The 26101-nt window shown below is 43.9% G+C and overlaps 1 protein-coding gene across 1 annotated transcript; it reads left to right on the forward strand.

Annotated features, from left to right (window-relative positions):
• Positions 1-1837: 1837 nt before the first annotated feature.
• LOC131288990 (regulator of G-protein signaling 17) lies at positions 1838-24859 on the forward strand. The gene is made up of 6 exons (XM_058318181.1): positions 1838-2028; positions 2207-2215; positions 24000-24080; positions 24222-24450; positions 24540-24661; positions 24769-24859. Exons 1-6 carry the CDS (start codon positions 1838-1840, stop codon positions 24857-24859), a joined length of 723 nt encoding a protein of 240 aa, XP_058174164.1.
• Positions 24860-26101: the final 1242 nt, after the last annotated feature.

Genomic DNA, 26101 nt, shown 5'->3' on the forward strand with positions numbered 1-26101 from the left:
AAACAGTGGATAAAGATCGATTTAATTTCACGACACACATCCGTCGCCGGTGAGCTGTAAAATTTGCATTGCACCCGGTAGCGTGTCACGTCCTCGGTGGCACGGTGGTACGGTGCCGTTTTGCATGTCCTTGAAGGTAATGTAGTATGCGGTAATGATTGATTTTACGAGCATCCGGTGAACGGTGACGATCTTCATCATGCGGGAACCGTATAAGGATTCCCCGTCAAGTTGTGAATAGCACTACAATAACAATAAACCAATGCGCTTGTTAAACCATAAGTTTAGCTCGAATTCAGTGACAAACAAATCGAAAGACATTTTGTCCAACTATCGTATTGACTGGGACTGAAAGGTAACAGTACAGTATAACAGCAGCGTGCAATAAAATAACAATAAAATTAATGAGTATTGAGAAGGGAAGAAAGTGACTCTACCGCGAAATGCCGATCATGTTGTTGAAGGACTTAAAATAGCCAAATTTACGGCGAAATGATTTATTTACCTTACATATCGATTGCTACGATATTTTGGTTTAAAATGTTTCAAATTAAATTGAGTTCTGGTACAGGTAGAGTAGATTTAAAAGGCTGTGTGGAATACAAGTGAGAAAAATTGATCAAAAATTAGTTTTAAAATTACGCTATCATAACAACCAAATGAAACCTTGATTTATTAGACTGGTTGGCTTTAGAGTTTAAAACATGAAAGATCAAAATAGTGTTAGTCAATGACAAAAATTGACCATTGGTTTTTAATTTTTAAAATAAAAGTATTGAAACAGCTTACCTGGTTTTAACATATTGTTGCTTAAAGAAGGTTCAATATTTTGTTTCTTTGTTATTTATGTTAACCTTACCAACATTATCAAGCGATGGTTTTGTTTTGCGATCGTCTGAAATTCAATTACATAGTTCAGTTTTTTTTTTTAATAAAATAGAACTAATTTAATATTTTGATTTATTATTACTTCCCATAATAAAGTTTGCTTAGCTATCAATAGTATCAATTTAAACATAGGCTACTTCAGCGACCTTCTGAGTTAACCACCCTCCTGTACTATGACCAACAAGGAGTAAAAGAAAATTCGATCGTAAGCAGGAGGAGATACGATGTACGGAAATATAACTTCAATTATCGGGTCTGACCTCGTTTTGAAAGTACGCTCCACTAAACCCCAATCATGAACTTATTTTAAAAATTGAAAAAGGAAGAAAAGAAAACGAAAAACTATCAACGAAATGTCCTTCCTTCTCGCGATACTCGAACCGTGTATACATTCATTTTTGGCCTATTAAAACCCCAATCTCCAGAGTTACGCCTCTTTCACCGGGACGTCGAACCGTGACGGACGGAATCCGTTTGTCGATGGCTGTCGTTGACACAGTGGTGTCATCATTTCCATTTACCCAGTTCAGTTATTACATATATCTTTCGTCTCATTGCTCAGCCGAGCTGCTTCCTTTTTTTTTTTGTTTCCCGTATTTATTCGCTTATTGTATGTGGTTCGCCTGTATTTACCCTTTCTCGCGCGTTTTTTCTCTCATTTCCGTTGCATTTCCAGTAAGCATTCCGTTGGCTCCGGCGGGCGATGGCGCTTGTGGTACGGGGGGCGACCGGTGGCAGCCCTACCTCGCTAACGATACGCTCATAAGGTGAAGTTGTTTTACACGCAAAACAACTTCCAACGCTTCTTCAAGATTGGGTGAGTGAAAAAGCTAAAAGAAAATATAAAACAACAAATCCAAAGTGCGAAGCAGCACTTCCTTTCGTTTAATCTACTACTTTCTTTTCCTACCTTTTTTTTTCTTCCCGGCTCATCACGACTGGCCACAGAATGTCCTGCAGCGTAGACGGACTGCCGGCGGGGTGTAGACTCCGGGGCATGGGCTCAACCGTTCAGAGTGGTCCACTTAATTCGTCTTTGAGTGGAGCGCAGGAATCAAGCAACAATGTCGTGCCGCTACAGCGAGCGCCCTCGCAGAAACCGTGCTGTTTCTGCTGGTGCTGCTGCTGTTCATGTTCATGGTAGGACCGGGCGCTGGCAAGCCTACTTCCCGCTCCTTAACACTTCTTCCTTTTTTCCCTGTCGTTTCATTTCACCCGTGCGTCCCATCGGCCTTTTGGACGGATTGGACGGAATCGATCGAATCGAACCGTGCTGGGAACGCTGCGAAAAACACTGCACCGTCTCACTACACTGCAGGGCTAAGTGGTAAGTGGTTATTGAACTAAATGTCCCTCCTCCCTACGTACACGGTCGGTCAAGGGAAAGTGTCCGCGCCCGACAAAGAGCGAAAGATCCGGACGAACCGGTAAGGATGGAATTATGCCCGGTCCACGGAGCCCGCCATACACTAGGGTTAAATAATTCATTGATTTACACAGGGGGTAATAAGCCGCCGGAGAGTCGAAATAAATGTATTATAAATACAAAAGAACAACCATAAATACTCCCACCCCCGTGGTGAAGGTCGCCCTCTTTGGCGGGGGGCGAGGAAACGGTCATAAAAAATAAACAACCAAACGGCTTTCGGAACCACCGCTGGATCGATCGCTGTCGAAGGCTCCAAAGGGTGGACCCAAATGGAAAACCGGGTACGATCAATCTATTTCGGTCTTCTCGGAGGTCTTCTGTTGTGACTTGTGGATGGAGGGGGACTTTATTATGAGGGAACATAAAAAGAGAAAAGTAAAACACAAACAGCGTGCCTTCTTGGAGCTTTTTTTTATACCGTTTCGGTTGCTGCTGGAACTGAAAGTCTGCAACATATGCAATGAATGGGGAAAACTGTGCGAATATCCTCGTTTTGAATCGTTCGACCATACATTAAGGCTGACTGCTGATGGTTACCAGGGAGGTTCCGGTTTTTGTTCTGCTATTTTTAGAAACCCGATTTTCGGTTTCCGGGTTTTGCAAATGGCAAACTGGAACCAACAATCTACACCGGAAGCTTCAAACGACGTCCGTTGCGGTGAGCTGCAATCAGATGAAAATAAATCCACAACAAGCCCGACCCGTCTATATAATCAATGCAGAAAATGAATGTGATGCTGCACATACCTGCAACAGGGTGTGCACGTGTTTGTGGGTGTGTGTGCGCTCACATCAACCAACGAGAGGGTCAAAGGAAAACAAGGCAACAAAAAAATGCCTACATCCGACACCAGGAATTAAAGAAAATTACAGCACAGAGCATTCCCGCCTTTCCTTTCCTCCTCGGTTTCGTTGGAGTTTGGGAGGAAAAATAGCAACGCGCCTCAAACCAAATACATTCCCAGGCACACGGGATCCTGTGGTCCTGGTGCCTGGTGATTTTACCCTCGGTTTTGGGGTAGGCGTGGACAAGCGCATCAGTATCAGCATCTATTCCGGGAGAAGTTTCGGTCCGTTCGGTTCGGGTTTGGGGTTTGATTTTTTTTTTGGGAAGCGGATCGGTTGGGGTGTGGGGGTCGCAAATCCAGGATCCACGGGGGTACAAGAGACAACGGGGTGGGGAGTTGGTGGGGAGTGATGGTGCGTACGCCGTGGTATGTTATTCTATGAATGAATGAATGGACGGTTTCTTAGCGATCTTCTTCCGTCCGTTCGATCGGTGGCGGTTCCCTCCTGGCAAGAGACAATCACACGCTTGCTCTCGACTTTTACCACATCCATTCTCCTAGGCTCTTCTGCTCTCTCGCTCTCTCGCTTTTCCTTTTCAAATCTCTTCTATTCTCGTGAAATCTGGGAAGTTACTGCGAGTATCTTACACATTCGTCAGGTATTAGCACTTTCTGCAGTTGTATGCGTTAGTATTTGATAGTATCTTCACAAAAAACGACTGTATGCTGACACGCATCTTTTTATTTTTACTTTGAGTAGTTTTTCCTTTATCTAATTTTATTATGATCAAAATTATTTTGATTGCGACTCGATAAAAGAAACTCAAACTTTAAGCTGAGAAAGATGGTATACAGAGAACATCATCTCAACACACCCCTTCTTATAACACTCTTGATCTCTCTCGCTTTCTGTCTGTCTCTTTCTATTTTCCCTCTCTTTGAGCTCCTCTCCACGAGGCTCTTCATTGCTCGATTGCAAAGCCGTATAGCACGTTCGTTTCTCATCGCTCTCTTCGCGTTTTCCGAATCAATGTCACACCTGTATGAGTGACCTCGAGGAGAGCAATAAAGCATTCCCCCCCCCCCCCCCCCCCCCCCCACGTCACCCTATTCTATCAAACCCACCATGGCGATGGCGAGCTGTCATGGGGTTTTCATGGGTACACAGGTTTTCGCGCTCTTTCCCAAGTGAATAGGGGGTTTTCCGTTATCTCCCAGCATCAAAATAAGCCACCGCACACACGCGGGGTTTTCCCCCCTTCTCCATTGGTTGTGTTGGTCCTGCGCCCCGACATGCTTACCGGGCACTCACGGCACCCACTCGTTCCTGCGTACTGGGGACTTTCGTTCAGTTGGTTTTGGTACTGTTGTGCTGAACGAAACTGAACGAAACTTTCACTCTTCCCGGGTTTCCCGGCGAAGGTGGGTGAGTAGGGAGATAAACGAGAGGGAGAGAGAGGGAGGTGAGGGGTTCCCACATGAGTTTTCTGATTTCAACCACGGTTGAAGCTCGTGCTGTCCCTGTTGTCCCCCTTTTGGCTGGCTCTATCGCTACCAAGCTCCTTGGTACTGCTCTGGCACGTTCGGGTTTTTCCTCCCGCCTGAAACCTGCACGCTCTCCGCAGCGCGTACCACCGACATCGTGTATGCTATGGATGGCGCGTTTTGAACCCCGCACCCGTGCAGCCATCACCTCCACCTTCGCTGGCGCGATGCAAAAATGTAAACAAAAATCTATCAACCCCGTCCGACGGCAGCGCGGCGAGTGCGAACCGAACGAAACCCACAGGACCGGACCAGCGGCCTGGCTAGACCGGGACGGCGGGGAGGCCGGGGATGCAGCTGGAACGGGCGGGAGCTCGGGTGGTCGGGTCTGCTTTGCACGCCTGCCAGTCGCCGAAGTCATTCGCTGGTCACCGTTCTAGGCGTGCAGTTCTCGGTGTTTTCCCCGGTGCCGGAGTCTTTCGGGTACGCGCCACGCGAACCGGGCTGCGTACGTCTTGGTGATCGCTGGATTAATTCCTAGCCCGTGTGTGAATCTATCCGGCCATGCCACGCAGCTTAAAGTTTGTGTTTTACATTCCGAATGTGTGAACAGTGCCGCGTTGGAAATGTAATCGAGGCAGTGATTTAAAGTGATCGTTCGCGGAAAAGCACTTCCAAAGTGCAAAGTGGTTGAAGAGTTTCCGTAAAAAGGTGCAAAGAGTAATCAAAAATGTATGCCCGCGATCGTGATACAGTCGTAAATTACGAGCTCCAAAATCGGGCACAGAGAGTTCCGTGGTTTTTTCCTCCATTCCTTCCCTTCTACCCAATACCGACCGTTTTGAGAAACATATATATTTATTTTCATAATGCATGTGTGTGGCTTTCAAACAGTGGTACAAAGGAAAATAAATTCCTTAACTCAAGCGACGCCCAGTAGTCCATGAGCTCGCTACGTGGTGAAGCAAGTGCAAACCGATCGTTATGATCTTCAGTGAAGTATTCACAGGAAGCATGGAAAAGCAAATCAAAGCGGTGATACTACGACGTAACGCCGCGTGGTATTGGACCGGGGTTGGAAAACATTCGCCACTGAAGAATACTCCGCAACGAGCCGCTTCGCTGTGCCACTCGATCCCCTCTCCTGGGGCTACAACATCCCCGCAAACAACCGGTTGAAGTGTGTGGAAAACGGCCAAAAAGCTACAAATACTAGCGGCAGGGAGGACGGAGGAGTAGGGGACAACATTACACCACCGGCGAGGAGCAGGAGAAAGAGGAGCAGGCCACGGGGTTTGGAGAGATTGATCGTGATAATGTTTATTACCAACTGGCACTGGGGGTTTTTCGAAGCGGATCGGTGCCGAACACCGAGGCGCGATCGACGAAAAGATCAATTGAGTTAGGAAAATGTTTCTTGCTATTCTTTTTCTATTTTGATATCGGTGGTCTGTAGTTTCTTTTGCGAAATAACGTGTGTATATGTGTGTGAGTGTGTTAACAAACATCGACCCCGTTTTCCGAGCGCTTGCTCGCACGATCGCGATTTGATGAAGATGAAGTGCCTCTTGGGTTCGTGAAGATTGTGAATCATTTCAATATTTATTCGTCAACAGCGCTGGATTCGATGGGGAACGTAGCTGCAAAATCCGTTCTGCGTGTGCGTGTGCTTGATAGATGTACATGCACCGAATCTAAGAGTGCCGAACGGGAAGCTGAGGCGTGATTTTAATTTATAACATTTGCTAAAACGCTTGCCCCGACCCCGCCTCGAGACGCGCGGTACGTGATGGAGGCGCCTGGTGGGCGACAAAAATGTGGAACGGCCTCGAGGAATTCCGATTCGCCGCAAGCGCGTCTCCACACTATCGAGACGGGTGGGATTTATTTGCTTCTTAAATATTTTATTTCCAATTATCGGCTGGGAGTCCTAATTATGAAAAACGGGAACGATTTTGGTTTGGGGGATAACTAATGGAGGCGCCTGGTGTTTGATTAGAGTTGCACGAGCATCATTCCGTTAAGTCCGGAAATTGGATATTGATCCACCTCAAACATACGGTGGGAATAAATGGAATGATATTGTTTGCCTACAAATATTGACCGGCGCGCGAAATGAGCCGAATGAATTGTAAATTCATCAGCTCCGATGGAGGCGCCTGGTGGTTGACGGCATAAATTCATCAACAAACGAGTTTTTCATTTCAATTTTAGGTCAGAAAATCAACATCCAGAATAAACCAAAACAAAATTCAGTTTCTCCTTTTTTTACGTTATAAAATTACAATAAAAGATTTTAAATGAATGGGCACAAAAAGGCAAATAATGTAATATGAAATAGGATTTACGTAGCTAAACTGAGATAGCAAAAGTGCAACAAAAATATTTTAAATAGATACATGATTTTTCCTCATGCCTTTCGCGCATCTTGTGGAAAGTTTTTCTTTCTAATCGAAAAAGCTTCTTATTGCACAAAAAAAAGCATTTCTAAACTCTTGTTAAACATTTCCATTCGCACCTCATACCGTTTAAAAACCATCTGTACGGAAGGTCAACGCGTGCACTGCACCATTAAAAGGACGGATAGTTGCCGTTTCACTGTTTTATGGTTGGTGTCCTGCAACGCTTCCTCCTCCTTCAAATGCAAGGAGGACCGGTTACAGATCCGTTTCCGCCTTCGCAAGACACGATCGTAAAAAGCCATTAATAATGTTTCAATTTTATGACCGTACACTTTTTGACATCCACTGTTCTGCTTTCACGGGGCGCAATGAAAACCAATCCGGGAGCCTGCCATCGGCACACTTTCAATCCGTTTCGTTTGCTCAAATCAATCACCGTGATTGAGCGCAAGTTTTGCACGTTTTACTATGGTATCGCACGGTCGCCCTATCGCACAGCGCCGTCCGCCCTCTTCCGGCGTCCCGTGTCCCCGTATGCTGGTTAGCGTGTTTAATTTATCAAATGCGTCCCGGACGGGGGTGACATAATCGATTGTACCACGCGTCGTGCGACACACGGCCAGAGGGAGTACGGCATCTACCGCTCAAGTACCGAGTAAGAGAATGGGCCGTACACATGCAACCAATCAACAAGTAGTGCATCCAGTGGTAGTGAGCAGCAGCAACCTTGCACCGGTCACTGTTTACTCGCCCGACTTGTGGAACCAGATCGTCAATCAGCCGGAAGCAGAAGCCAGTCCAATGTCGGACCGTTCCTATTCGCATCTAATTTTATCATGTGCGATGAGGCCCGTACCATGCTCCTTCTTTTGCGATGCCTGGGGGCGGCGGGCGGATCGGGGGGAGGATTTGTTTGCAACAGGCCACACGCCCAGGGAGTTGCAATCAGACACACCCGATCACGGCAAGCTGCACATGCATTTCTAACGCGGAGTCCCTGCGCGCGTGAAACGTAGACGGCGCTCTTTCATACGAAAAATATATATAGTTTTCGAGGTCTTTTTAAATGCACCCCACTGTGGGTGGAATGTTCAAAGCAATATTAATCCCTCCTGTGCAGTTTGAAGTGCGCTACCAGTTTCGACTGCTGTTGGAAAAGAAACAAAGAGCAACTCAGTGCGACTGAAGGCTATTTGAAAAGGTTTTAAACACATTTATAGCATTTTCAACTAGAACAATTCTTAGCACGAGGAAGATAGTTTTAAAGATTGCTAAAATAATTGTAATTTTATTGCAATTGAAAATTCTTTGTAGAACGGGTTGAAAAATGTCCACTTAAAAGATAAAGAATATGTATTAGAAATACAATTTAGATGTTTTATTTAAAAAATTTCAGGCAAAAGACTAATAATATAATGGGTAATATAATGGGTTTTTTCGGTTGTTTGTGGACCAATCCTATTTAAAAAAGCTTGAAGGCTTTATTTATCTTTTCATTTACTATTTCGCACTTAGTTGGGAACTAATCTAATTCAAAATATGGATATTGTACTACAATTTCTAAAACATTCGTTAAAATATGTCTTATTAGATGGTTTTGAAAAAAACATCTGTAAAGTGAAAAAAAAATGTTTTTGATTTAGATTTCATGTAACGCCTGATCCACCGTTTGAGTTTCATTTTCAAAGTCATCGCGAAAATGTTCCACTTCACTTCTTGGGATTTAGTTTTCAGAGAAGTGACGAAAAGCTCTCGCTTAAATAGCCACTCTTTGGGAAAAAAAAGTGTGTCAAATTCATTAATTCTAAACTCCACAGACTGCAGGAAAAACAGCTATTGTGTTCCCCCGGCCATAGACTTAGTACGCCGCCCAGCAGGCAGCTGCTCGGTCTTCGCACGGCATCTTGTCTCACCGAGAGGGAACCCCAAAACATCTGCCATAAATCCCGTGATGGTGACAGCTTTTCGGCAGCAAATCGGCTGTTCATAACGATATTTTATCGATTGTGTAGCGACGGTTGCGATTGTGCTTCCGGTTTTATTTCCCGCTTTTTCTTTCAGTTTCATTCCGCGTTGTGATGGGTTTTATTATTATTATTATTATTATTATTATTTTGAGTCACTGCTTCTGGCAGCTCGGTTGCTGTCTCACTATCGCGATGCGCCTAAACCACCCACCCCCCTACCTTCGTCTGCTTTCGCGGTCAGGGGCTGATATTAATGTTGAAACACCCGACGCAACCGATATCCATCTCCATCGGTTTTACCTTCGTATGGGATTCCAATTGCACACAGCGAGGGCCGGCGGTAAGAGATGTGGTGGAGGAGCATACTAACACAAAAACACAAAAGCATACTAGTACGAACACAGGACAAAAAAATTAGCCCCATTGCATGATCACAATGGAGGCGCCACGCGGGTGACGCTAACGATGATGACGACTTTTCGTAACGTAACGTGGTGTAAAAAGGATGAAGTAAGCTTGTAAGATTGTTGTTGAGTTGTGGCTTGTTTTTTTTTCCTTGTCTTAGCCCGCTTTACTACTCGCCCTTACGGTACACTCAAACACCCGGGACCTACGGACCCACGGTCTGCAAAAGAAGTACGTTTTTATAGGTTTAATGGTTAGTGGCTTTTGTTCGGCAAATCGACGGCGCACTAATGGTTTTGTAACGCCAGCCAACGGTGAGCCTTCGGAGAGTCGTTTGCGTCATCGGTGTCTTGAGAAATAATGGGGTGAAACGAAAAAAAAACCCCAACAAGGGATAGGGCGAAGTGGGAACGATGGTGGTGGAGAAACAAAAAAACTCACACAAACAAACTAAGTAAACTGAAATGGAAAACTACATTTATCCAACGAGATTTCTTTCCATTTTCCTATCTAACGGACACTGCAAACACAAGCTCGGAGATAAAAGCAAGTTGCCAAAAATCCTTCTACACTAAAATGGCCTTCAGGCACGTGGCCGGGTACGGTTTGCTAAAGGTCAAGATCTTCCAGAAAGTGACATCAGTCGTTGGTTCGTAACAGTGCTCAAAAGCATACGGTCAAGGTTGGCCACCCGGTGCATTAATCTTCCCGTAAATTAATCCGGATTGTCAGCAAACGCTGCAGTGTGCGATTTTTTGTGAGAAAAAGGGATAATAATTAGATTCTCTGCTTGAAAAGAAGCGAAAATAAAAGTTCTTGCAAAGCAAATATGTTGAATGTTGAGCATAATTGAAAGGACATGATAAGAAATGTTCTGAACAAGTGAACAATGGCGATAAGAATGAATAACTGGTTATTGCAAGCGACACGAGATTGCACAAATGTCTCAATGGCACTTTCTTACAGAAATGTTAAAATGGCTTTCCTTTGAAGGATAAAAACATAGGGAAAAAATCATAGTATAATCTAACGATAGATCAACGTTGCATCCAGTCGTACTGCATTTCGCGCGACGCATTCGCATTTCCATTACCATTTTGCTTCCCTTGTCCCCGTTGACGCCCATAACGAAACCATAAGCTGGCTGGTTGTCTTTTAGCCCTCGCGAAGAGTCGGTTTTTGATGTTGATGGTTATCGCTGGAGTTGCAATTATGTTGTTCATTTATCATCCGCCAGTTATTGCGTGTGCCCGTTGCTTCGAGCGTGCACAAAAAGTGGCCCGAGTGGGTTGCCTGTGTGTGTGGGGTTCTTCGGTGGTCAGGATGGGTTGTTTTTTGTTATTTTGCTGCTCCCTAGCGTTATGGTAATTTCACTTTTTCACTGCGGTACTGGCTTCGCCGGTGTAGTGCCGGCGAGTGTCGTGGAATCTGCATGAGAAATGGGTGGTTATTATCGTTGGCGTAACACTTGTCATTACCGTCTACGGGTCTAGACGTTTCGGCGGTGGGTGTTTTATACGCACGGGAATGTATTTACGGTGCTCCGCAAAGTATAAGCCACCCATGAAATGGTGCTTTCTGATGTCCGAACGCTCCCATCAATTATAATAATGTCCAATCGCACTGTTTTTTGTCTCGCTGATCATGCAGATCCCAAGTAAAGAGCGTCCTTTAATCCCACATGCAGTTCCAACTATTTTTATTTAAAGTGACCATAAAAAAAGTTCTTACAAATTATATTCGATACTAGTGTTGTACTTTATAATTCTTTTGGCGAGATTCATTCTTAAGGATTAATTCAGTAGGATTCATTATTCTTTGGGATTCGAATCTTCAAACGTTTATGAATCTTTCAAAACCCTCATGAATCTTCATGAATCTTTCGAAACCTTAATGAATCTTCATGAACCTTTCATGGAGTTTTCACGAAACATGGAGTATCTCCTTGACTCTTTCAATGGCGTGAATCATACGACCAAAACGAAAAAAACAAAAGGGGGGACCCTCTACCCGTTTTTTACTCATTACTTTTCACCACTTGTTAAATCTTTGGAATTCATGAATCTTTCATTAAAAGCTTCATGAATCTCTTAACTTTATTAATTTAATTAACTTTAGAATATTTTAAACCATGTTACTGAACGGTTTATTTTCGAGTGCCTCTTTCTCAATCACCCTATTTGGTATTTGGTGAACTTTATTGACACAATTTTATTCATTTTTATGACCTCTAGTAAATTACAACAGAGTTCAGGTCAAATTTTAAAGAAAATGCTTGATTTTCACTTGAAAATAGAAATGCAGAAATGCAGAAATGCACTTGATCAAATTGTTGGTTGAATTTTTTTCTCAAACTCTGATTTTTCCAGCTTGGAATGCCAAAAACAAAGTGAAATAAAACCATCATACAATACATGAAATACTTCCCACCGTTTATCTAGTGGGAGTGTTCGTTGGTAGTTACTCTTGGGTTATAGACAAACCCATCGCTCATCCTATACGATGTGTCATTTTCTTTACTTTACGTTTTTTTTTGTCGTATTATGTAGAGAACTTTCCTTATGGATGAGAAAAAAAGACTTCCTTCTTGTAAGGATGGTGGCCCAAAGAATTGTAATTAACGGTATGATTGATGATGCTCCTAGATGGTGCGCTTCGAACGACGACGATTAAACAAGGCTCAGAAGGGTGTTTTGTTCAACAAATTCACTCCAAATGAAAGTGTAATGAGCTTGAAGTTTTGACACAACACCCGTACCATCGAATGCTTTGCCGGGGGCGCCTAACCCCAGAAACCCCCTTATGCCAGTTCGAAGAAAGAGCACGGCAACGACTGACGAAATACAGTCCCAAAGGGTGTTTGTGTAAAGAGTTGAGTGTTAAGACTCATCGCTCCTCGAACGCACATCCTTTTCATGTGTTCCCGGCAAGTGTTAAACAATGCGCATTTATGCTTTCATGTTGGGATTAAGTGTGTGAATCGGGAATGAGGGAATTAGAAAACATATCGTTCGTCCGCTGTTTTGAAGGGATCCAACTCTGCCAGCGTTCGTGTCTTTGGATGTAAAGAGGGAATGCTTTTAATTACATTTCTCTGTAAATTGAAAATATCATTCCAAAATCTGTCATGAAATGTTCAAGTGTGACACCACCAAATGGCCGGAAGCCTGGTGCTAGGGCTCCATTCCAGTCTCGACAATGAATAAAATTAAATTGATTAATTTTTATCACTTACCGCCCATTCGTTGCAAGGTTGCCCTGCCTACCGCAAAGTGGCAAAAAGGGCCAGCGGCTTTAAGGTGTTAATAAATGACCCACTTTTGGTGAATGCAGCTGCACATTGCACCAGAAGTTGGCCCTCGCCATCGTGGTAGAGTGGCCTGATTGGTAGACGATTCGTAGCACCTGCCAGCGAGGGCCGTGTTTTCGCTTCACCCCCGGGGCGCAACCTTTTTCCCGACCCCTCGTACCCCAACGGGTTTGGGGTGATGTGGCCATTTTATCAACTGTTGCACTCGGTTGCATTCTCCGGAAAGTGACACTCGTGCGCCGCCTGCCAGTGGTTGGGAAATGTAATTCAATTAAAAATTAATTTTAAATCCCATCGTCACGTTCGGTTTCCCGGTTTTTCATTCCACCCTTCGGGAAGGAAACGGGTCTCTATTTTCTCCGACCTGCGGGACAGAACGAACAGCGTTCATTCGCGTGCGGCAGCAGGAAGGACGTACCTCGAAGGTAAGCTCCGTTTCAGGGTTTGGAACTCGAACCCGGTGTGTGGGCTGCGTTTGATAGCGACTCTTTGCCTGTTCTGCATTGGAAAAGCATCCAACGTTTTGTGGAGTAGGCGCACTCACGCGTGTCTAAATCAATCTGCCTCTGGTCCTTCCCTGCTTGGCTTCAGCTTAATTCAGCCCACTCACGGGGTGTAGAAAAGAAAAGCACTCGCATTGTTTGCCGACCCAACCATGTTCATTCGCAAACGCAACGAAGGATGACCTTTGTGGCAGGAAAAGAGGAAATGGAAGCCTTACGGCGCACGAAAGGGATCAATCCGTTCGGGCAGCTGCCCATCGGTTGGGCCATTTTCCCATTGAACCCATTTCAAAAAATCGCCCCCACCCGACCGACGTCGATCGATTCGACGGTTTCGGGAATGGTTATCCTTTAGCCTTGCTTCACTTCGCACACGAACCTATTGGAAAGGGTATTGCGGACGGAACGGAGCCGTGACGAGGGAAATTGTCATTCTTCCGTGCAACTGAACTATGTTGCGCCTATGAATATCCGCGGCCCGGTTGAATCTGGCTTGGCTTCAGCTAATCCTCTCGGTTTTGGCCTAGGGATAATAAGACGCGAGAAGGAAGTATATAAAAAATTACTTCAATCTACTTCGCGAAGAACCGTCGATCCGCGGATCATCACCACTTCCCCAAAACGAGGGAGAACATTGTCTTCAAACTCGACCAAAAAGTGGCGAACAACATCGACGAACGGTGGTTTGAGTCTGATAACTCGTTCAGCCTGCTTTCCTAGCGATGATTCCACAGGTAGAACACGGTGCCACGGAAGCGTGAACGCTCATCAGGTTGTCGAAGCCGATCGGCTTGCGTTTGATGGACGAAAGCTGCTTACGATGGCAAATGGGTGCGCGATGGTGAAGGTTTCGATTCCGTGAACCGTGTCTATTTTGGAAGGAACGAACAAACATTTCATATGCAAGCTCCTTGCAAAAGGGCTCTGTTTATTGAATCTTACTTTAATTGTAGACCAAATGTTGAAATGATTTGATGTTTTTTTTAAATCATAAATCCCCTTGAATACCTACGATGCTACGAACACAAACAATATTTTTATAGCCTTTTTTGTGGCCCCAAAATGTGTTTGTTTGGAATCTATTCCGATCGTGCCCCGCCATAAATTGTTGCCAAAAATTAGCGTAGGTAATTATAGCAAACTGTCGTTAGGCAACACTCTCGGAATCGGGTGACGCATCGCTGCCATATCCTTATGGACGGCCAGGGAACTCCGGGGTGCCGTGGCCAAATGGTGCTATTTTGATCCACCGACCCGGTTTACGTTCGCCGTATGCCACGGATGGTTGGATTGAAAAGCGCTTTAAATAATTGACGGGTGGGTGTCTGAAATTGCCTTGCCTGTTTCGCTTTTAAGGGCTCCCGCGTGGCAGAGGCGAACAGGTGGATGCTTGATGGAGAACCCTCCATCTAGCCGTTAGATGGACCCTATTAGTGCTACGGTTGTAGAAGAAGAAACCGAAATGTTTCCTCCGTTTCAAAAAAACCTGTTGCCTAGCACTTTAGCACTTTGCTGCCGGCGGAAGGAAAGGTTCCGCATGGTCGTATGTTATTGAACTATCGTTCCGAAATCTAAAATCGCTCACCAAGGTATACATTAATGTATATGTTCATACATCAAAGAAATGGAAGGTTCAAAGTTAAAGTATATTTTGAGACGTCGTTATAGCTTGTTTAATTTTAGCCTCATCGAAAGTGGTCGCTGTTTTTATCAAATTCATTTAGTACATTTTTGTCTCTATTGTAAGGAAAATTTGCATTGATCTAATTGGAAAGCTTTCATAAAGCATTCAAATTGTTCACATTCATATCATTTTATGCTAGTATTAGAGATATTTTATTCTCTTTTCCTTTTTTATTATGTTAAAGAGTGAGTTAATTGGCAATCTAAAAGTGATTCTTAGTGCTTACAAAAACACAGATGGACTACACAAGGAGCATCTTATAGAAGTGACCAATTGACTGTTTTTTTGAGTGCCATCGTTGCGTTTATATAGAACCGCCCCCAGAAGCGGATCAATCCGTTCGGGGGCCCCAAGCGGTTGGATAAACGGGGCCCTCCATACATTTCGATTGCTCTAAATGTGTCTATACCTATGGCCAAAATTGGACTCATTTTTTACAACAGCTTGCAATCCTTTATACATATTTTCAGCATATAGTCTCTGTGAATTTTTATAGATATAAATTCTATACATCTTTTCGTTATTATCCATAACTGCGTCACATATCTTATAGTAAATATGAATTCAAAGAATCTAAAATAAGTCCACATCCTAACATCCTAAACCAAACCGACCTATTGAAAATTATTAATTTTAATATTTTTCTGCTGTAAATGTCATGTTTTTCTTTTTTTTAAGTAAATGCAAATGTAGATCGCTTTTCACAGATGTTTTTTATGTGTGCTAAATAGCAATAGGGTTTTTTTAAATCGCTCTCAAATTATCAAATCGTTTTATCAATTTTAACAGCGATGACGAAAACAATTTAAAAGGGTAGCAATGCAGACTTTTATTAGTAGACCGTAAATTGAGAGCATTTTAAGTCAAACGGACATTATTAGATTAGAAAAAAGATTCATGAAAACATATTCTTGCAAGGTTTTAGGTGAAAATTAACAACGGTTAAGCAATATCAAAGTACATCTGTAATAACTTTGATCAAATATGTATACCACTGCGAGAATAAATAAAATCGGTAGTTTTTTTTGCGATCTGGGGTTTTCATCACGGGGCCCCCTTAAGCTCGGGGCCCCCCGCGGCCGCTCAGTCCGCTCATAGGTAGATCCGCCTCTGACCGCCCCTGTAATTTCAGCCGACATTACCTTACTCAGGTGCTTTGCTACAATTCTTCTTTTCGAAGAACTTATTGATTCTTTATTAATTTACTAAATTATTTTGCTTAAAAAGAAATTGTTAGATATCACCTTTGCTCTTTTCACTTTGATTGCAAGCTATTATCCTCGCCGCAACTTTCATCGTAATGTGATAATAATCTTATAAAGTTTATTTTGCATATACAAACTTACAGCTTCATAGAGTCTTTAATCTATTTTTTTGTGATCATAATTTCAACTAGAAGGAATTCAGATTTGGGCTCAGTAGCAGTAAAACAATTTTTTGTGTATAACAGCACTCCTTGTGATGAAATACTCGTCGATGGCAAAGATGATGTTATTGCCGCAAAAATACGGTATAAATGGGGAAATACGGTCGGTGTTTTCCGATTAGTAAAAATATGCCTTAGTTGACCAAACTAAAGCTCAGACAATTTAAACAACTATATGTCTTCCTGACAAATCAAAGGATTTGTGGTAAGGTTACGATACTGTTCTTGCTAAATCTTAACAGCTTGCCCACAAGAACCGCAAAGGGCCAAAGATCAATCCGGAAAGTTCCATTGTATGGTCAACGTTTTAAGCCAACAGTGTCCCCGCTCTCTGCGCCCCCTCCACCCTACCGTTCCAACCCTTCGCCCCTGCAGAAATCAATCAGCAAGGACATCACTCATACATTGTATATATGGCCCGTACCGTGTTCACCTGAACAGCTTGCATCTTTTGTTTTCGCCTGCGAACAATAACGTGGAAAAAAGTCAACAGAGTGAAGAGAAGAAAAAAAGAACGTTAATTCAACAGCTTTACCACACACACGTGAAAACATCCGCACGGCCATAGAGAAAGGTGGGTGAGAAGGACATTAGCGATTCGAATTGGCTGGCATGCTTCAGTGCACTCTTTCTGCCCGAAGGACAATTGTTTATCCAGCTAAATAAAGACTAACCTAGCGCAAACAGCGTCAGCCCCTCCATCTCCCACTCCCTCGCGCCCCTCAGCGAACGTGTGTAGGTTCTAGGTTAACCGCCCCATGCTGAACATCGTATGTTTGCAGGAAAGTGCCACTCTGTGGGTTTTAAGGCCGCGCTGGCTTAGGTCAAGCAGCGTCAAACGGAAACAATGGAAACTGGGGGGGGAGGAGGCAAAAGGATCCCGGGCGGGAAACAATAACACACCCCCCGGCACAAGAGTGGAAAGCGAAAAAGGGAGAGTGAAAGACAAAACAACAAAGGAAAAGGGAAAACTGGGTTTCGGGAGATGGTGTTACGGTAGCCCTTTTCCCTTTTCGGCGTCCGAAGGAAAAGCGCCCCCGGAGCACTTGCGCTCCGTTGCGTTGTTGGTTTTGAATTTTCGCCGGCGCAACGTGCCAGGACCCTCACGTTGGCTGTGCCTTCCGGCGACGGGAAAACCCCCGCCCACGTGAAGAGGGCAGAAAGCAACCATCTTCCCTTACGGCGCTTGGGAGCGTTTTGGCTGGCGTCGATTAGACGACTTCTGGACACATCATGCTCTAGGTGTGTGTGTCTGTGTGTATGTTTTTTGTTTTTCCACCAAACCCAGAACGACAGTTTCAATGAAAATAGTCAACGTACCGCCGATGTGTTCCTAACGGGACGGTAATAATTGAGGGCCGGAAAACATAAAACCAGCTTTTCCACCGAAACCGAACCAAACCAAACAATAACCAAGTGGAAAAACCGGAGTGGTCGCTTTCGCAACGGCAGGCTAACAAATTAACATTTGTCCTTGCCCCCCCCTGCCCGAGGGAGGGTTTTCGCATTCCGAGGCAAAACTCTGCAGTTGGAGTTTTTCCATCGAATTTTTCGTTCATGAAAAATTCAGACAACAGTTTCCATCCGGCGCGGACTCCCAAGACTACCTCGCCAGAGGGATCAACCACCGTGATCTGCCTGGCCCGGTGGATGTCGCCAAGCAAGCGGATTCCATTTGTGAGCGACCGAACGTGACCGGTTTGTTCCTTGGAGCCTTCAGTGCGCTTACACCGGGATTGAAGTGAAATCGGAAGAAAATGGACTCCTCAACATGGCGATCAGGTTGTCCAATTCCAATCCAATCCAATCGGATACCGATTCCGCTGCCAAGATGTGTTTGCCCGAACGTGTGTAAGGATGTCCGGGTTTTGCAGTAAACGTAATGCAGCCATCAGCTGGTCGGTAGATTCAACCCTGCCAACCCCCGGGTCTTAAGCTCTTTCCGGACGAAGCGCCATTTTACTGCACTGTCAACGTTGTGAGGAGTGCTGTATTTTACGAAAATTGATATAAATTGAATGAAACGCTGACGAGAGAAAAGTACCCTTTTTTTCCTTCCGGAAAAGGTATGTCCCTGTCCCCGATCGGATTGTTTCTGTTTGTTCGCCGGTTTGCGAAAGGGATTGAAGTTAGTTGGTTTTGCATACAGTATGAGCCCGCGTACCCTTTTTCGTCCAGTTCCTTCGAGTTTCGTGTACTTACTTTTATTAATACCTTTTTTCGTGCAAAATTACACGGACTGGATTAAAATGTTACTTGCTTAACTTTGAAAGATTTCAAACAGGGCCCTTTTAATCTCAAACCCTTATTTATAATCTGCTCGCAAGTGAAGGACATGTTTATGGCTTACTTTGGCAAATGAGGTGTCTTTAATCATGTTCTAGCGATTAAATCCAGACATATTTTCTTCAAATGGAAATGAATTACTCATTCAACACCTAGATGACCTGAAGAGATGATGTGTATATTCATAGTTTTATTCTATTTTTCTGATCTCTATTTTATGTAATTTATTACAGACTTTTATTAAACAATTTCAAGTGAAGGAAGAACAAACAAACTCTTTCAAACGCATTTTATCAACAGCATGTTTCCAATATTTTAAACCTTTAGGGTGTATCGATTGTTATGGTTCCGTTAATTTAATTTCTATTTCATTACTTTAAACCTGTTTCTAAAATTCAGCCCGATTTTTCGCCCAAAGCGGACAGAAAAGTGTTTTGAGACATGGCATATAAACAAGCTGTTAGGATCTGTCCGGTTCGACCGACCTAATGTTTGTGTTTCGCATCTATAAAATAAATTAATAAACGGTTGAATGAAATTAATTGACCCATATTTGATGGGTTTCATTGATAGAATGTATTACCTACGTTTTCTGAGGATGTTTTGCTCCACGCAGAAATCGACCGCGAACTAAGCGGGAGTTTAGCGAGAAAAAAAAACCCCGGAAAAAATCGGTCACCCAACAAACCGACGGTATACGACGTCTACGCGCTCCGAACCGATGAACCCATCTAGCACCCGGCCGAGCTGTTCACGCCCACCGCCAGCTTTACGACGATACGGATGAGACGCCACTTCCTGGCCGGACCCTTGACTTCCCTGTTGGCCAGAATGCACCGTTCGAACGGCAGTCGCTTGGCACTTCCATCAAAACAAACCCATTAAAACTTTATTATCAGCAACACGTTTGCGGTGGGATGGGGAGGGAAATGGATGGGCCCGCGGTTGGATGAACATGGGCAAACCATGTGGCCCCCAACGGTCCGCGCCAATAAGCCCCATCCCTCCTCCTCCCCCCGCCCGGGGCGCGTCCGAAATTACGCCAACTACTAATAATCGCTGCTGCCCCCGGCCGGTTCAGGCCTTGTGAGCGCTGCTTTTTCAGCTACATCCGCCAGCGAGCCAGAGCATAACGCCAGAGAGAGAGAGAGAGAAAGCGACATGGTGGCAAACTGACATCATCCACGATGCCATCCGGGAAAACCGGTCATCAAAGTAATTAACCCCAAATATGATGGGCGAGCGTGATCCACGTTTCCGGACGGGAAAAGTGTCCCTTTTAGGGAGGGGAAGGGAACTGATGGGAAAAATGATCGAGGAAAGGACGGTTCAATACTCGTCCGGTCTCGTGTGTAGTGTCGGTATATTGGAGATTTCCGGTGCTATAGAATAAACCAGTGAGAGAGAGAGAGGGAGAAAGGGAGGAAGAACGTAAAGGGGAAGGACGCCAACGGTCCTCAACTTTTTATTCTCTTGGGCAAAATGCGGTAGTTTCTGAGGACACTTGACAACATGTGGAAAGGATGTTCCTGTGGGGTTGCAGATTTTGTATTATCTTGTTTTACTCAATATTCTAAATCTTCAAAAACGAACCGTTGTTTAGTGAACAATTTATTCTTGTGTTCCATGTACAATAAAAACATTTAAAATGATTAAATGGTTTGTCAAATAATAATTACTAAAGTTATTATTATTTCTGCTTACTCTCTTTACATGTTTGTTTTTTGTTACAATAGTGTAATGTTTTAAATGCAAACAAACGTTTTAAATGAGTAAATATTGTATAAGATGGCACAGAAAAGCATATTTAGATCTAGGTCGCATAAGCAAAAGAACTTTAAATGGTTAAACCGCAATTTTTTACCAATTTTTGAGGAAAATGTGTCTCTAGAATAACATTTACGTCACTCTACATTTTGCTTTACTTCTCCATTTTGTTCTTCTTTTTGCTTTATTTATGTAAGCTCAGAAATGTTTCATAAAAACTACCTTCCTAAATGATCTCATGAGCATCGCAAAGCTTTTTCTTTCTCTATCTCTACCTCTCTCTCCTTCTCTTCCATTGATTGGAATATCGCTGCGAAATTCTATACACCCAGCGGTGGCCCACCGTGGCCACATATTGCAACACCGATGTCACGCGTTTCCTACCCCGAAAACGATTATAACCCATCAAGGCTACCGGCCACCCTCGGTAAACCAACCAGCGAACCACGTCAAAGGATCCGTCCCCCAACCGGAAGTAGACCCACCCATCCATCGGGGGTGATATGATGATGACGATGTGAATGGTTTAGCAGCGCTTTCATCCTTCATGCGGTGCGAAGTTAGGCGAAGACAATTCATTAAATTGCCATCGACATCGTTTCCCACACCACCACCACCACCACCCCTACCACCCACGGTGGAGGCTCCAAACGGGGGCATAGGTTACTGCTGATTAGGCAGGAACACTCACTTTAGCTAATTTCATTCATGCTTAAGAGTGTATAATTATGGTGAGCATCGGGCCACCATCATCGATGTCCTCACGTTCGATCGAATCACCCTTATGCTACGTCAACGTCCTTTCTATCCTATGGCTTGTGAAAGGGGTTGACGCAGGAAAAGGCGGAAAAGAGAGCTCTAGTTTAATGGTAGCACGGGCGTACTTTTTATGGTTACAAATGTCAATGTACGTTCTGGTGTATTTCTCTGCTGGCGAACAACATTCGATTTGCAACATGCTGCCATTTGCGAAATGTTAATCATATTGTGGGTTGCACCAGTATGTTCTACGGATGGTGAAGGCCTAGCTTGAGTTTTCAGTAATAATCTCATTAACATCTGACCTTTGCTTGGAAAAAGCGGCGCCTTGAGTGTCAAGCCGCGTTGGTGCCTTGGCTCTCAATAAGGCCATATTTAATCCTTCAGCATTTAGTTTGTTGCATCGGTAATAAATAGGTTTTTGCGGATTGGTTATGAGAAGGTTATTATGGTGGCATTGGGAGTTTGGCGAGTGACTGACTAAAAGTGTTCCACCCTAAAATGTTTTTATCAGCCCGTTCGAAAAAGAAAATTGTTCAAGATAAATCCATTATTCAAATCTAAAGTAAATTTTAAAAAGTGCAGTGAAGTGCATCAACCCGATTACAAATGTGTTAAAAACATATGCAAATAAACAAAAAGCGGCACGATTGTGCACTTGCGAAGGGACGTAATGAGGACAGCAAAGTAAATATTTCCACAAGACCACGTTTAGAGAACCGGAGAGTGAGTTAAAAGCGGCAAGTAGACGTAAAAAAACAAACAAACAAACAAGTAAAATACATCTGTTAAAGCACTTCAAAGTGGCGGGAACGCAAGCCACTCGGTGTTGTCCTGTCGCACTTTTGTCAAAGGTTGTACATTTTCCTTTCTTCTCCCACAAAAGATTACTACTCCGAATATGCACACTTAGAAGCGAGCTGACGATGGCAATGGAGCAGAGGTAGATCGGAAGTGTTTGCAGTGTGTGCGGGTGTCGTGTGTGGTGTGTGTGTGTGTGTGTGTGTGTGTCACCCACACATCTGCGGTCCTTACCTGTGTGACCTGTGCGTGTGTCGGATATCAAAAGTGTTTCCGTGTAGCGAGACAAAATCCTTAAGTGCTGCGTAAACAACATGCCGAAACAATAGCGTGGTCTGGCTATCGGGCCAAGTTGTCATCGGGATACGAGGGTGTCCGTGTTGGCACTCTTGCTCTCCTTCTCTCTGGCTACCCCGTCTCGCGACCTATTAGCCACCCCCCCGCCCTGATTCCACTTCCGTTGCGTACCACCCTCCGCACTCGACTCGACGACTGACAAACAACCGGCATTTTGACGACGGTGAAAACGATCGCGAAGTGTCTCGCTCTCGAGTGCTTTCGCTGTAAAGACTTGTGACTTGTGTGAAGAAATAGGCAGCAGCAGCAACAGCAGTACCACCACCAACAACAAACACAACGCCGAAAAACGTTTAACCGCGGCGCTTCTATCGAAACCGGGAACGCCGTGGAACGGCAGACAGTTTCCGGTATGGCCGAAAAATGGCGCCAAGCGATTGGAAAGATACGAAAGGGGTAAGCACGAGGGAGACCAGCTCGGCATTAAATTAAATGCCATTAAATAATTTCATCGTTTAACGTTTGCTGTCGACGCCATCTTTTCGCAAGAAGAAGATTTATTACCGATGTGAAATAAATATAGGAAATGATGCTGCAACCAAATTTAAATATTATTAACTTAGCTTCGTTAATTTCAACAAATGATAGCGAGGGATTTTTCTTCCAACCATTTACAGTATCAACATAAAACCATCTCATAGTATCTGCTCCAGTCGACAGCTTTAATCCACAGCCCTTTTTGAAACGCATCTTAACATAATTCACCCCGATATATTTAACCCATTTCCGGTATGTAACATAAAAAAAACCTGGAGAACATGTGGAGCAAGTAACGGAAAAGGAAAAACTCTGTCGTGGACGCAGGGAACTACGGTACGAATTTACCACAAGTGTGGTGGCATAAATTCAATAATAACCCTACGTGACAAATCCCACATTCCCGGGGCTGCTGAATAAAAAATGGCTGGTAAAAGATTACACGCGGCCACACCGACCCCGGAGGTGTCACCAAACAAGCACAAGCACACGACTTCATTCATCCGTTTGGTGATTCCGTGCCGCGTTGGTCATAGGAAAGGGATGCTCATTGATAAATATTCGAGGACAGCCCGGACGGATGGTGTATTTCCCCCCCGTCTGCATCCAGAAAAGGGACGATTTTTGGTTCACTCTCTCTCTCTCTCTCTCTCTTTATCTCCGCTCGCTCTCGACGCGTGTGTTCCGGGGGAAGATTTGTTTCCCAAAATTTTTACGTTTTCTTTTCGCAACCAAGAAGATACATTTTCTTTAATTCTCGTAGCAAGAAAGAGATAAAAAAAACCACCACGGGAATGCCGTTCTTCATAAATTTTATATTCCGTAAGCATCGCTATCACGGGAAGACATTCCTATGCGTGCCACTTAAGCAGCCCTGGTCCTGGTTTTCCCAGCAAATGTTCCGTCACCCGGCATCTGGAAGGATGGCATTTCGTCTCCATTCATAATTGATTGGCTGGAAGGTGACCGGGTTTCCTTTGGTACTTCTCGCCAAACAGACTGTCCGCCTTCCAAAAAAGATACTTTAAAACAGAGCACGATTATGTAAATCACACAATGAAATATCCGTTCTAGGCTTTCCCGGAAAGAAAAATGTTTCCTTTCTCTAATCATAAACGATCCTTAGGCAGAGACAACAAAAAACTAGATCGCTTGTCGTAGGACATTTCTTGACCGACTGTGGCAAAGTCTCATGTTTTTTTCTCCTAAAATTTATTATTGCATCTAATTAATCTATTTCATGATCTCTTTTTTACCGCTTCCAGTTTGGCTATAAAAAATGCAGAAGACAATGGGCCTACGAAAAAAGACCAAGCTAGTTCCGATACGCTATTCGATGGTGAACAGTGAGTAGACTATCTGTCGCCGTATGAAATGATTTGAAAATAATTTGGTTGACCTCGATCAAACCAGTATTTTTTTAAATAAAAATCCGTTGGTTTCGTGGTATGTTTTCAAACGTTCTTCTTTTTTTTGCCATTCACCAGGCCAACGCTAGAGGAGATACGAAGCTGGGGCAAAAGCTTCGACAAGCTAATGCGCAGCCCCAGCGGGCGGAAGGCGTTTCGGGAGTTCCTGCGCTGCGAGTACAGCGAGGAGAACATACTCTTCTGGCTGGCCTGCGAAGAGCTGAAAAAGGAGACGAACCCGGAAGCGATAGAGGAGAAGGCTAGATTTATTTACGAAGACTATATCTCAATTTTATCGCCGAAAGAGGTACGACGTTAGGCTTTCGGGCTGTTAGGCTGTTGATTCCCTTGGAGCTGGATTTTAAACACCTTTTATCCAACCTTGTAATTTAACAGGTATCGTTAGATTCGCGTGTAAGGGAGATAGTGAATAGGAATATGGTGGAACCCACTCCGCACACTTTCGACGAAGCTCAACTACAAATTTATACACTTATGCATAGAGATTCGTACCCGAGGTAAGGATGGAAATGAACGGAAATTGTTTTCCGACAAGCCGGTTTCGCCCGAAAACTGCGTGCTCCAACTAACCACCATTCTTCCATGTTTTTTTTTCTTCCGGCAGATTTATAAATTCTCCACAGTTTAAAACACTGGCACAAATTCCAGAGGGCGTATCGGCGTCCGGCTCGACGGCGGAAAGTCCCAGCAATTAGAGCCACCTTCCGTGTTTCCATTTGGTTTACGTTCTTACGGGGGCTTCACAGCATGCCATGCCGGAAGCTGCAATCATAAAACAAAACTGCAACCATTCAATGGCAGTAGGCGTCGTTTGCGAATGCCCTTTGACGAAGGGGATCATCTACTTGTAGCGGTGGAATCGTTAGCTAAGCTTAGGTTACCGAAATGATTTTGATTTTTCCTTTTCACCTTTCCTCGTGAGCGGATTTGTTTCTCTAATGCCTCCGCACAACAAGCATCATCACCATCACCATCATCACCAGCGTCATCGCTCGCGAGCAGCATCACCGTACGCACGAGCGTTTTTTTTTCATCTAGTTATCGAAATAAGAAAATTTATACATTAAAAGTGTAGCAGAGACCCACAGTGTGCAAGCGGAGCAAAAGCAATCCAAGTTCGAAGCGGAAGGAGTTAGGGCGCGGTAGTCAACGCGTGAGGGTATAGTCACCGGGAAAATCCCCCCGGTTGCCGGGTGAAGATGAACATTTTTTACATAACTATTTAAATCGCAAACAACAACAAAAAAAGGAATGTACACGCTAATATGAAAAAGTCCCTACTTACACACAAACACACCTACTCATACATACACACATCACACAACACACACACACGCACACACACACACGCTTAGGAGCACAACCTAAATAGTAAATCTTTAAAAAAATCACACAACTAGTAGCAAATGGAAATAAAGGTTAAATCTACGAATCGCTAATAGAGCCGATTTTGGTAAAGACGAATATGGAAGAAGTATTAATCTTTGCCCCATAAATAAAAACCAATGTTGATTAAGGCAAATCGGGTTGGGTAGTACAACAGATGGCAATAGGATTGCCATAAAACGTTCGGTTTTAACTATTATTTAGTTTAAGTCGAACTGCACGAGACACTCATGACACGAGGAAAAATGGGAACTACTTAAATCCGTTAAGAAAAAATTGAAAAGAACAGCGAACAAAAGTAACAAATTGTTTGTTAATTTTTTTTTATTACATTTTCGTACCACACCGCCATACATGTACGTTGTACAATCAGAAGCGAGTTATGATTAAGAACGTTGAACAGTGGTGGCAGCATTGGGCGAAAAGTGGAGTCAAGCGTACCGGATGTAAGCGAGCGGGGGAAAATGCCTAGAATATAAGAATCTGATCCAGAGCGGAGCGGAGGTGTAGTGAGAAAAATCTCTCTTAAATTTACCAATGTTATGTGAGCT

The sequence above is a fragment of the Anopheles ziemanni genome, chromosome 2 (assembly GCF_943734765.1).
Source record: "Anopheles ziemanni chromosome 2, idAnoZiCoDA_A2_x.2, whole genome shotgun sequence".
In the NCBI taxonomy this organism is placed as follows: Eukaryota; Metazoa; Arthropoda; class Insecta; order Diptera; family Culicidae; genus Anopheles; species Anopheles ziemanni.